Source organism: Lagopus muta, chromosome 1, assembly GCF_023343835.1.
Source record: "Lagopus muta isolate bLagMut1 chromosome 1, bLagMut1 primary, whole genome shotgun sequence".
Classification (NCBI taxonomy): domain Eukaryota; kingdom Metazoa; phylum Chordata; class Aves; order Galliformes; family Phasianidae; genus Lagopus; species Lagopus muta.
In genome coordinates this window covers 175,512,432-175,526,215 of record NC_064433.1, presented here as the reverse complement: position 1 = coordinate 175,526,215, position 13,784 = coordinate 175,512,432, and the positions used below count along the sequence as shown (strand labels likewise).

Sequence of the window (13,784 nt, the reverse complement as noted above, 5' to 3'; positions counted from 1 at the left end):
CAAGGAAGAAATTTTAACTATATTTTATTTAACTGTATTTTAATCTGAACCTCCCATGGTGCAACTCGAGGCCATTCCTTCTCGTCCTATCGCTAGTTATGCTGGAGAAGAGGCTGACCCAACCTTGCCACAACCTCCTTTCAAGTAGTTGCACAGTGATAAGGTCTCCCCTGAAACTCTTCTTTTTCAGACTAAAAAGGCCCAATTCCCACAGTTGCTCCTCATAGATTTGTGCTCCAGACCCCCCACAGCTTCTCTGCATGACTCTGGACACGCTCCAGGGCCTCAATGTCTTTCTTGCAGTGAGGGGCCCAAAACTGAGCACAGTATTCGAGGTGCGGCCTCACCAGTGCTGAATACAGGGGGATGATCACCTCCCTGTTCCTGCTGGCTGTACTATTGCTGATACAAGGCAGGATGCCATTGGCCTTGTTGGCCACTTGTGCACACTGCTGGCTCCTGTTCAGCCAAGCACAGACCAACACCCCCAGGTCCATTTCCTCTACATGGTCTTCCAGCCACTCTGCCCCAAGCCTGTAACATTGCCTGGGGTTTTTGTGGCTAAAGTGCAGGACCCGGCACTTTGTCTTGCTGAACTTGTTGTAGTCATAGCAGGCCCTGTTCAGACATCTTTACTGATTCTGTGCGCAAGGAGGCAGAGTGAAGGCTCCCAGCAGCACTGTGTCCCAGTGAAGGCTCCGAAGTGAACATCTGCTTATTTCCAAATCTCATCAATAAAACACTACTGTTCAGATTATGCTTACTGTGAAAGAATACAATTGATACCAAATTCTTCTCATCTGCCAAGAAATGTTCCACTAAATATGACTTTATATTACTTACAGATAACACTGTGTCCTAATAGGAAAGAATTACAGAAAAAAACACGCAGCATGTATCAGAGGCTGTGAGGAGGCAATCTTTTTGGAATCTACTCATCATTGACCAGAAATCTAGCTGGGCTACTTGCACCCCTGAGGTAAGCAAATGCAGCTGCAAACACTTCTCAGAAACAAGCTATTCAATTATTTAACGCTTTTCTACCTAGGAAGTGAAGCTGAATGCATAACAAAATTGTAAATAGATGTGGTGTGGTTAGCATGTGAACTCAAGCATGTTGTAACTTATTTCCTTCATACTTCAGTTTTAGCTGTGGGCAAACATGTGAACAGAAAGTGGAAAATACAGGAGCACAAGTGGCATAAAAGAGTAAACCAGAGCAAAGAGGAGGTGTGAAGAACAAGGTTTGTGCAAGCACCGCAGGACAAGCTACTGATGAGAAAGTTCTAAAACTAAGCAAGCTAACTGTGCACAGCTTTGTCACTGAGTTTGTCTGCACCATTTCCTATTTCACACTGAGCTATGTGCTGGCCTAACCGGGGCCAGAAGATGAGACCCAGAGCTAAAAGATCTTGCACTTCTCACCATTAGATGTTCTCATCTGCCGCCGTCGCCCAACGCGGTCCAGGCCAATGGGAGTGCTCTGTGAAAAGGTGAGGGGCCGGAACCTGGCAGAGACGGCTTTGTAGGGGGGCACCTGGTGTGCGGGGACGGGCGGCCGCGTGGTGGGCTGCGGGGAAAGCATGAAAGATCAGTGTTATAACCAACTCACTCATCGGTCCGCTGAGTACAACGTGGTGCGAAGGACGGCTCCTGCTGGTAGTCCAGCTAATGACAGGGCAGCAAACACACCCACCCCACACAACCTCAAGTTTCTTAAATGCTATTCACCATATCACATTCTGTAATGTTATAGTTCTCTGTTACATTAAAACTCCTTAGTTTTCTCTTACAATCGGGCACACAGTGTAACTTTCATCTTGTAATACTCCATACCTAAATGCTCTGGAATCTAACTGATTTCAGGCTAACTTTGCAAATACCCATCTGAATACTCTAAGAATGACCAACACTGCTACAGCTGGAAGTTGCGTACATTTCCAAGGGTGCTTTTTTTCTTCATATAAGTAAAATAGATTTCTTTTGTAAAATTAGAATGATGGTCTAAATGATCCCCTGGCTCTGAAGATCCCAGGAGTCACATTAAAAAGAGATAACATTTAGCTTACTTGTAAGTTTATATAGAAGATATTTTCTTTATTCAAATAATTCATTTGCTTCATTATGGTTAGAGAACCCACCTATTTGCAAATTGAGTCTAATTTTATGTCATCCTTGGACATCTTCACATCAACCAGGTTGAATGACCTGGCATAAGCTCTCCATGTTAGACAACAAAACTCATCATGCAAACTTCAAGGAAAGACATATATAATCTTCTCTCATCATTCAGTGGTTATTGTTCATAGGCCCTTTCGTTAAATAATCTGAAACATGAGGGCTTTTCTTATGGTCTATCTGTTGACACTCCCTTAGGAAATCAACAATTTAGTATTGTTTGAAAACTGCATCTCACACCTGAGCAGTCAGACAAAAGCAAAACACATTAAAGAAGGAATTAACATTACGTTCCCAAAATATTCCTTTGAGTTTTCAAAGCTTTTAAGAAAAGTATCAGCAAGGTAAAGATCAGTCTTTGAAAGTCCCATGTAAAATCCATCTACACATGTATTCCTGATTCATTAGCCCTTTTCTCTAACATTTCAGCTACAAATGTACAAATGTAAGGACTGTCAAAAAGTCCAGTGTGCATTTAGTACAATTTAACTGCGACCTTGTCTTCAACTTCATTTCCTCAGTACCCTAGCAATATCTCAGGATCCTATCAATAATAGACTAAACAATAATAAAGAGTAAGTCAGATCTGTTGCTTCAAATAGCTAACAAAAGTAATGTCAGTCACTATACACAAGTAATCGGCCAATTAAACAACAAAGTTATTTATTTATTTACAGGCAATTAGTATTTTTTATCTAAGGCATTAATCCAGATTCCTTCTCTCTCTAGTGCTGTTATTCTGTGGTAGACCTGTGAAAGCCATCATTTGGCTTAAAAATGTGCCCTTCTTGGGAATGCTCCATACTTTTGGTTTTGGCCACAGTTCTGTGGTCCCAGCAGTGTGCTCACTGAAGCACAGCCCTTGCAACAGCATCCGAGCAAAGAAAGAGTCAACTCAAACGGCTGCCCTGATGGATAGTCCTTAGCTAATAAACTGAGCAAGGTGCGAGCAAGGTTCGAAGAAATACCCATTTGTTTTCAGCAGTAAATGAAGGGGTTGGAATGTTCAATGAGTTCCATAATAAGCAAGAATTATCTGGGTTGTTTTAAAGATAGTGTGTTGCAATACTCAATATCCCTCGAAATCCATGTATCTGTGGGTAAAACGGCTGGACCAGGCTCTGGGCAATCTGATCTAGCTGTGGATGTCCCTGTTCATTGCAGGGGAGTTGGAGTAGATGACCTTTAAGGGTCCCTTCCTACTCTAAGGATTCTATGATTCTATGGCCAAAAATTCATAATAAGAGCTTTCCTCTTTTAAGTATTGACAAAATTAATTTTAAAAAATATCCCAGTTACATAGCCTTTGATTGAGGAAAACCTCCATTAGCTTCAGCCAGTATTGCTGGTACAAACTTCAGGATCCATCATTTCATCAAGAAAATATAAAGAAAAAATGTGCAATATGTCAATTCATATTAAAAACTGCTTTTCCCAGAAGACTGAAAATCCAGTACTAACATTATTTCAGCAGATAGTTTCAATCAGGGGTCTAGCAGAACCATAAATAATACTGCATTGGTCTTTGCAGAAAAAGTAGTATGAGAAAGGTTAAGAGGATTCCAGATAATATTACTAACCACTGGAATCACATTTTTAAATTTCTTTTATTACTTACTAAGAATAAATTTGTGCTTTATTAACTTGGCAGCTCCTTCAGGAAGGAGTCCTACAGCTTTTCTAGAACGTGGAGGACACCTTACCACTGCAGCATTACCAAGGCCTTGGAGACTGGAGCTCTTTAAACACCTACAAAACAGGGCCATCACTATGAACAGAACAGCAAGTTCCTTTATGCACCGTACCTTTTCAAGACTACCTCTGGGAAAAAAGGAGCTATTTTTGTATTTCAGATGTTTTTTTATTTCTCTAACCTAAGCCAGTGTAGAAGGCAAGTATGTATACAGGTATCCATCGAGCACTAACTGAACTACTTGCTATTTCCTTATGGGCTTCCTATATTCCATCAGGTCAATTTAGAAGTACACAGGCAGGCTTTTTTTTCATACTGTCAGTGTTCTTAACTCTTTATTTCAATAACTTACACCATTTCTAAACCATTTAAGCAATTTTCTTAAGTGACTTCCTTATTAGTTTTAAGTACTCTTAGTGTACCAATCCCAAGATTTTGAACACCACAACAATCGCTGCAGGTTTGAACTGATCTGCTTTTGGGGATTTTGAAATGACTGACAAACAATATGTTATTACCATATGTTTGCACTCCTCTGTTCCTCAGAGTCTACACCCTGTGAGGTAACTAAATACAGAGCTGTATTACACATGAATGAGCTCTTACACACCCATATGGGAAGTAACGATCACTCCAAGAATGAAACAAGGTTAATTTATAATACAAAAAAGATATCCCAAAGACAGTATCGGTTTTATTCCATGCTGTTTTTTTTTTAACAACAAGACAAAGAAATTAGTGACAAGGAAAGCAGAAATTTGAGTATATGCTGTCAGCTTGACAAAAGGGAAGGAAGAAAAGGAAGCATCCATTCTATTTTCTAGGCTGAAGATAAAGACAAGGAAGTGAAAGGGTCTTATGCAGTTTGCAGAGAGCACATCTCTATCTTACTTGTGTCAGCAGACCTTCAATTTCTTCTGCAGGACCGCTTCCATAGAAATTGACCCCACCTATTACAGAGATGGGTCTTCTTTTTCGCCCTCTGGAGTAGCCTACTGTATTGCTTTGGATCACAGACCCAACAGAAGCCAGTCCTGGCTGATTTTCTCCATCCGTGCAGTCTGTCTTCTGTGCCTCCACAGCAACTGCATCTTCAGGTATGGAGATACTTCTGATTGACATTTGGCCATAGTCTGAGAGTGGTCTGGGCCGAGACCTTTTTCCAGAGCCCCATCTCCTGGGTGTGACCCTTTGCGTGTCTGTCTTTTCTTCATCCTGGGATGGGGACTTCTTCCAATGGTCATCAGAAACAACCTTTTTAAATGTGAACAAGTCAAATAAGCTACAGAATTCTCTGATACTTAAATCAATTGTGAGTTTTTCACATGGCAGATCAACTTAACATTGCTAAAAAGAAAGTGTTACCATAAATGCAATAAATACAGCTGACAATTCAGGAAGACATTAACTTTGCAAAGGAAAGATATCACTAGCTGTTTGTGCTGTGTAAAGTTAACACTACGTTGGCAGGACCTCTTAGGCAAATAACATCACTGATACCATTAGTAACTCACCTATGACCTTTGCTGTGTCTAAAGGCACTTACGACATTATTGTGAATACTGCATTCACTTAGTCCTGTCTTATGGCACTTGTAGAACTTCATATACATAAGAAACAACAAATATAGCATTTGTTAAAAACAAAAATAAATAAACACACACATTTTCCTCTGCTTTACCTGCACCCAGTGATGGAAATAAGCTGTGAGTCTCAGTGCGAAGGTTTGCTGCTGCCAGGTTACTGCATGTGAAACCAACATGGGCAGTCACATTCCTCCTGTCACCCTTCCCACACTCTTTCTAGTGTCAGATCTAAGATTGTGTGGCTGTGTGCAAATTGTTTTAGTGAGGTGATTCATTTTGGAAGGGAGAAATTACTTATCATGTCAGACAGAGCAGAAAGAGTGATACAACGCTATAAGGCAAATATAGGAAAATTAATCTTTCCAGAAAGAAAAGCTAAGAAAATATAAATGTCATTTGTATTTAGCAGCCCATTTGGCCCATTGAGGCTAATACCCATAGGTATCACATCTGCACTAGTACTGCAAATTTGGTTTAAAACACCCTTGAATGAAATACTTATCAGTGACAACATTTTGAAGGACTTCAGTCCACATGAAGTAAAGCTGCTGTGAACTTCTCTATCTGAACTTCTGAAATTTTTGAGAAGAAAATATTGCACATAAAAATTTGTATTCACTTTTGCCTTAAATTTCCAAATTCTCAGTGTTTCCTTGACCTTTCGTGGCTCATCTATACAGAATGGAACAAAAAATAGAGAGGGGGAGACAGATGTTTCTGGGTTGGATTTTCATGACTGCCGGCTGGAGCAAGTGACAAACTCCAATTCACTGTGAGCAGGTGAACCCTGCTGTAATTTTTTATGAATTATGAACTAATTCTGATCTTTTTGTAATAAAAATCAGCCAACTTCCTTATCAAGAATCTTTACACTGCCCAAGTGCATTTCTGACTGTTCATAGCTAAAAAAAACTCCAAAAAGAAAGGCTGCATTTTGACTGCCTGTGGCTACCATTTGTTTCTGTTTTAGATGAGATGAAGGCAGTTCAGGTACTGCATATGTTCAAAGCAACCATTAGCCTAGAACCTGATTTACACTGATTTATACCTGATTTGCAATGAAGCCTGTATAAAATAGTTCATCCTCTGTTACCTTCTGCTCTACATGCCATTTTCAACCAGCACAGCCTTTGGTAGCACCTGATAGAGTAGCAAATTTTGACAGCTTAAGAGAAATTTCATTGTATAAAACCACTTTAACTAGTAGGCAGCATTATTAAATAGAAGTTTAATATGATTACTGCAATTGAGATATGAAAAATGATCCATGTCCTTTGTCCTACATTAAATTCCTCCATTTATGACAGGAAATTTCCCCTAAATAGAACACTCTTATAAATTCTGCATTCAATGGCGTCACAGCTATCATTCAAGAACACTTGAGCTTCCCTGCAGCTTTCAGCCCACAACTGGCTGAAGCCATTCAGAAGGAAGTGAGCACCCAGCTGCCACACCGACAGCTTCAGCACAGCAAGTGAGGCTGGCCCTAAGCCCCCTCCAAGGTCATGGCAGCAAAAGCATAGGTGAAATAAGGTTCTTACCTCTGAATCAGACACAGGTAGAGGGTCTCCACATATACAGTAACTGAGACAGGAGTTCAGAGTCATTTTATATTTCTCTTTTTTCCAAGTCTTGTCTCTAAGAACCATGAGTGCAAATAAACTCCCTGCATAACCAGTCAGGCAAAGTTCATCTCATGACCTGCACTTTTAGACTGAGGGAAGGACACGTCACATGTCATCTCCTAATCTGCTTTTTACACACTTATCTTGAGCAATAACATTTGCAAAGAGAGGACTGTTCTCCTGTAGCACTCCACCTACAGTAGTTGATTCAAATGACAGCATCTGATCTGCTGTGCAATAAACAATCCTGAAGGACATGTATTTTTAGGCTTACACCCATAACTTGCACTGAAGAATAGTAACAACAGAGGAATAGTAATCCTCTCCTAGCAAAAAATCAGAGGAAACCAGACTGATAACCTGATAACCACTGCTGTAAGTCACCTACTCAGGCAGGAGGGGCCCAGTCAAGAGATGCTGACTGCCAGGAATAAAATACCCAGCATGAAATTCATAGACTCCAATAGTTCAGGCACTTAAGCAAGCTCCAATTATCACGAGCTTCATACTGATATAGCACCAATGACCTCAAATGATCTCCTCTTGATTAATCCCTTACAAGTGAAATGGGGTTTATATTTGACGTTTACAGACATGGGTATAGATATGCATGGCACTTAATGTAGGGCAAAGATCAGATGTCACACGCTGACTCCAGAATTCTAAGTGCTGGTCAGAAATTTCAAGGAATTTCAAGATTCCCAAGAACTGAAGGTCTAATGAAAGCTGAGTCCATGCTGGTCTTTCTGAAATTCACGCCTGCCAGGCAGGCTACAGAACAGGGTTACCAGTGTTAGCAAGGAAGATCATTCAGCTTGTCCTTTGGGCTGCGCCCTCAGTTAAGATTCGTAAGTCTGCAAACACAAACAGATCTAATGATTTATACTGGTGCAGATTAATAAATTTTATCCTGGCATTCCTATACCAGTGTATGAGTTGTATTTCAACCATTTTTCTTTTTCCTGCCAGCAGAATTTCTACAGATACAACCATTTAAAATAAACACTTACTTCAATCCAGACTACATGTTTTTATTGGCTACTGTTCCCATGTAATGTGTCCGTCTGAACTGTTAGGGTGATATTCAGCTCCAGATAACCCACACCTAAGCGCTGATGTCTGCAGTGTCTGTATGTTAACTAGATGTTAAAGCTCTCACTGTAATCTGTGGAAACCTGTTGCAAGATTCTTTTGCCTAAACACAATCACCCAATGCCATTTCAAACACAGCATCATAGAATCACCAATGTTGGAAAAGGCCTCCAAGATCATCAGTGCAACCATTCACCTACCACCAATATTTCATCACTTGGCATGCTAAAGAACCTGCAATATCTCCATACTCCACGCATCACACAAGTGCAGAGCAGGCCCTACAGGAGGCCTGACTATCCTGAAGCAGCCCCTGGAGACAGGGCAGAGGAACTGCCCAGGGCTCCTCAAAAAGCACTGAGTGTTTGTGCTCAGGCAGTCAAGTTGAGCTCCCACTCAATAGTATCTGTGGGACCTACAATCAGCTCAGCCGTGCAGCACCAGGAGCAGAAACCAGTGGCCAAAATGCTGTGAGGAACCCACGTAGATGAGATGCCTGCATCACAGAGCCCACAGCCAGCTGGGATGTACTTCTCCTCTCCCTGGCCCAGACTGATTTCCCAGTGCAGGTCCTGCAGCTGCAAGGGCTCAGCTCTGCTGTGACCTCAATCTGGCACCAGTACAACTCTGCTGCACGCAGGGGAGCTATGTTGCCACTGGCATTCTGTGTTACTCATTAACACCAATGTACGCAAGATCAGTTCAGTTGTTTAACCACTGAAATCTTAACTTAACCACTGCAGCCGGATAAGAGCCAGGTTTTGCAATTACTACTTAGACTACAGAGTACATTTCATAAACTTGGCATCAAAAACTGCCTCCAGAGGGAGTGTTACACAAGGTGAGGGTAACTCTCCAGAGCAGCACAAGATGTCCCTGTTCACTGCAGGGAGCTGGGCTAGATGACTTCCAAAGGTCCCTTCCAACTCAAACAATTCTGTGACTCCATTCAATGACTCTATGACCTGATCTGTGCACTGTGGACAATCTTGCTAATGAGGATGCAAGTTCTATCACTGAAATTGCAAAAAATTTGCCACTACCTGAAATTGCACGAAGGGACTTGTGCTGGCATAATGATACCGATCATAAATAACATCCCACACTCAACAGACGTGCTTGGCTGCATGAAAGAAAAACCCACAGCTATAAATGCAACACAACACATGCCTGAGTTAATGCTTCATAATTTATAGATATATAAAAGTATAAGGGGACACTTCAGTCTCTAGATTTTTCCCATCTCCTTTCTCCATTACCCTTCCCTCTGCCAGGAGAGAAAATCAAAATTTGAGAACGTCTGAGAAGTTTTAACATCCTTTGTTATGCCGTATTTTCAGTGAAGGCTGAAATGTGATGGATAGTTGGTCATGTTCTGTAAATGGTGAGGAAAAAAAGATTCTGGAGTATTTATAGGGCAAAACTGTGGTATTTGTCCTATTTTGTGTGGGTAGGATGCTTGCATTGCAAGTGCATGTTATTGTGTTCATTTTGAAGTTGTACATAAAACTGTATCAATTTGTTACACTAGCAACGACAGCTATACATCAGTATTATAATCAGTGACTATTAAATAGCTGATCTTTCTGCATAATCCATGATCTACCACTACACAGGAGCTGCCAAATTCCTGGAACTTAGCAGCAGTATTAAAAATGATTTTCAATTAATACGAGCTAGCAAAAATGTAAAGGGCCAAGTGCTCGTGACCTAGGTGTCATAAATAAATTTATCACCATCATTTAACTAAGTAAAAGTCCAGGCAGTGTGTCTCCACCCGGGAACATGATAAAAGGTAACCTTTGCACTTTTTTCTTGTTGCAAAACAGCAACAGGGGAACACTAGTTGTAGTTCATTTATCATCACTACTAACTGAGGTTAGAAGGTTGCTTATGGACGTGATCAATAATTTTATTACCAAACTGCTGTCACAAACACAGAGATTAGGAGACTCCGGATACAACAGAGCCTCCTAGAGAAAACATATTTATTGCTTTCTTTCCAAATTTTATTAAAAGGTCCTAAAATGTAATTAGAGCTCAGTTACTTTCCACTTATCCACTGGGACTGACGATTTCCAGTGCTGCCATCACAGCAGTGGTTATCATGGAAATGACTGTTTTTACTACATAAAAAAAAAACCACTTATTCAGTCAGTGTATGCATCTTCTATCAGAAACCAACCTGAATTATTAAACCTGTTCAATTCACTTACAGAAAGAAACTTTTCATCTGCTCCTTTCTCATTACATGCCAGTTGCACTATAACCTTTGTCTTTCCATTCCAGTGGCTCATACACATCGCTTTCTAATTAGCTCTGGAGAAAGCCCTAAATAAATGCATTGATTATCTGCCTCAAATAGCAATACATTGCCATTTGATCAGTGGTCTGTAGGATGGGAATACGATCTGGCAAACAGCTGCAAAAATACTATATAGAACCACATGCATTGACACCTATACTAACAAGCAAAGCAGAAGAAATCAAAGTAATACAACATTCAAATTTTAGCGTAAATTGCAGCTGCTTGGGAATCAAAGCCATTCAAGCAGGATAATTTGTCTTTTTTTTTTTCTTTTTCAAAATTGGGTGGATCCACAGATTGAAATTTTGCAAAGCGCTGCTTCAGAGGGGCTCCTCTAAAGTGCTACTGCTGCACTATGCATGTGTGAGCTCCTCGGATGCATGCACAAAAGATTTGCATTGCAAGACAGTAAAATCATATTACTTTCATTCCTACTGTGCTAAGAATCAATCCCTGTTAGCAACACAAGCTTCTGCAGTAAGCACTCATTTTGGAAGCTTTCGAAGTCAGAAAAAATGTGTATAATTCTACTTGAGGGATTTGCTGGCATTAAAGCATTTATGGAATTTTAACTAATTTACCAATTTAAATTTACCAATAAATCACATCAGAAGTTCTTTACAGATACAATCCCAAATCAAAGATGGCCGTATGTTTCAAAGGCATATTTAATACAGATTTGCTTCTTTTCACCTGCCTTGAAAGCATGCTTATCACCATCAACAAGCCTAATGCTTTCCCAACATGCTTTACAAAGGTTACTGAGTTCACCTCTGTAATATTCACATTTCACAGATAAGAAGCAGACACAAAGCAGTTTGGTAATTCAAGTTGCACAGGAAGAGCACAGCTGAGCTGGAAATGACCAGCAGATCTCCTGACTCCAGTCTGTTCTTCAGCCTCAAGGATTTCCTTCATCTGTCATTTAATGCATTTCCAAAGCCAAATGCAGCCAGCGCATTTCTGACTGGCAGAGGGGAGGTACAGGAGCATGTATTTGCTTTGCAGAAAGAATCTGATCAGACCTATGAAATGCATGTGTGCTAAAAACACAAATGGCTTCCTCTAGTTTTCTGGTGTCTTGATATTTGGGGATTGCTGGATGATGCTCTAACACTGTTAGTATCTAAATTATAAGCTAGTGTGCAGTATACAGCAAAGCAGCACTGATATCTTTTGAGACTTTCAAGATATGCAAGCACTAATAGCCCCTAAATAATCCCTATAAAACTTCTAAATCAAGGCTTGGAACACCCCAGAGCATGTAGGAGGACTAAAAATAGCCACCTTCCTTCTACATGGTGAAACCACTGTAACATCCGCTGGCAAACCTCAGAAGCCAGATGTTAACTATAGTTTGAAAGTGGAACTTTCTGCAAACAAAGTGGAACATAAAAAGCTGTCAGTCTCCTAAGTATTTTTCCAGGAAGACGTTCCCTGGCTCTCCTTCTCCCCACCCTTCCAGTGCACAATCTCATTGCCGGAGCCCAGACCCAAATCCAAGCATCCAGCAGGTCCCAAAAAAAGTCTCAGCCTGCAGCCTGCAGTGGGTGGAGCTGCCTTGAGCAACTCCATGTCTGCAAACTATTAGTTGCTAGAGAACAGCATGAGGGTGAGGCCACTGTGGTTGGGCTCAGAGCTGGAGGAGCCGAGCCTGCTGTGCTCCACCTCTTCCCCATGCTTGAGGTGCCAGCTCCACCCCCAGCAGCCCCTGGGTTCCAGAAAGGGCAAGCACAGGTGGCTCAGAGGAAACCTGTGGCTGCCTCCATTCTGTTCAGACATTACAGTCTCACAGAACCACATAATGGCTGCGGTTGGAAAGGACCTCTGGTCCAGCAGGGGCCCCAGTGCCCAGGGCCCCATCCATGCAGCTTTGGAAGATCTCCACGAGGAGATCCTACAGCCTCTGAGCAACCTGTGTCATTGCAGGGGAGGGCAGCTGGGGGTGAGGGAAAGGGTCTGCACCAGAGGGCAGTGGGCATGGAACAGACTGCCCAGGACTGTGGGCACGGCCCGTAGTGTCAGGGAGCATTAGGACAGTGCTCTCATACATTGAGATTGGATTGGGGTTATCTTGCATGGAGCCAGGAATTGGACTCTATGGTCCTTATGTGTGTCCCTTTCAACTCAGGATATTCTATGGTTCTATGATACATGAGTTACATGGCCCGAAGCAGCACTCCACAGCCTGGGATGTAAGTCCTGATCTGTGTGAGCAGCACCTGGCAGTACCCAAAATTTCAGGGCACTGGAGCCAAGTATCAGATACTCTGTAAAGGTAGGAGAAGTGCAGCAGCTTCCTCCAGGACAAACACAGTGAAGTCCATTTGCATTTCCCCTTTTAGAATATAAATTTGCAGGGATAACAATCTCACGTTACTCTACCAATGTTTAAGAATGGCCAATTTTATTCAGAACTGCAGAGTTACTCTTAAACAGATCCAGAAATCAGATTACTGTTCACCACTGCCTTGCTCTTCCTATCCGAAGATACAGCAGCAAAAGATTAAAGGCTGCCCTGAAAGGCAGAGTTTGCTGCAATGAGTTGGAAGAGTTTTTTTCTATGGCAGGAAGAAAGATATGTGTGTGCTTTAAGGGCTCTGTGCTGTATCATTTCAGTAAGCAGCTCTGCAGTTTGGGGTTTTTGCAAGGCACACTTCTGGTTTCTGGCTGAGCCGTGTGTGAGCACACTTGGAAACTGTCCTTCGAGCACCTCGTTAAGGTGGAAACATTGTGTAGCAATGTATGAGGCAGCCCAGAGCTCAGAGCACCACTCAGTCTAACGGAAATCTTTGTTTGCCATCAGAGATGCTGTTGAGAGCCCCTCGAACTGCTCTCTGCTGTCCCTGGCCAGAGCAGCCCTGGGAGTCACACCAGAATGCTCAGCACTTCGCTGGGAGAAATGAACCCAGCTGAAGTTCTCACACTTATTTACTTAATCCTTCACAGTTTAGCACATTTTCAGTCATACCAATTAAGGTGATTAAGCCACACTCTAACTACAGTGGATGACCCGGAGATGAATAACAACACTAAGAGCTCAGGAAGCTGAGAGCAGCTGACCTGGCACTGTGAGAGGATGAACACAGAGGACAGAGCTCAATCTTCATGTTCCCACTCCAACAGTTCTTCCAGGAGCTTTACCCCAGATTAAGCCATCTGTGCACAATATTCAGAGCCCAGAGATCTGCAAGGAAAAGATGGGAGCAGTGGCTCCATCCTAGTCCTGTGCTACAGCAGGTTACAGCCATATTACCCTGCAAACAGCTGAACTCCAGGGGACTGCATGGTGTGGATGAGGT

General features: G+C 41.9%; 1 protein-coding gene across 5 annotated transcripts in view; it reads right to left on the bottom strand.

Annotated features, from left to right (window-relative positions):
* Window positions 1–13,784, bottom strand: part of SPATA13 (spermatogenesis associated 13) — a 146,354-nt gene that overhangs the window by 24,101 nt on the left and 108,469 nt on the right. For 4 of the 5 annotated variants that reach the window (XM_048933638.1, XM_048933641.1, XM_048933639.1 and 1 more), the window contains exons 3-4: window positions 4,763–5,125; window positions 1,426–1,570 (exon numbers count right to left, since the gene is read on the bottom strand). In XM_048933638.1, the coding sequence (XP_048789595.1) occupies window positions 1,426–1,570; window positions 4,763–5,125 (508 nt within the window). Of the gene's footprint in view, window positions 1–1,425; window positions 1,571–4,762; window positions 5,126–6,998; window positions 12,032–13,784 lie in introns of those variants that run through there. The other variant, XM_048933642.1, reaches the window with a different exon arrangement.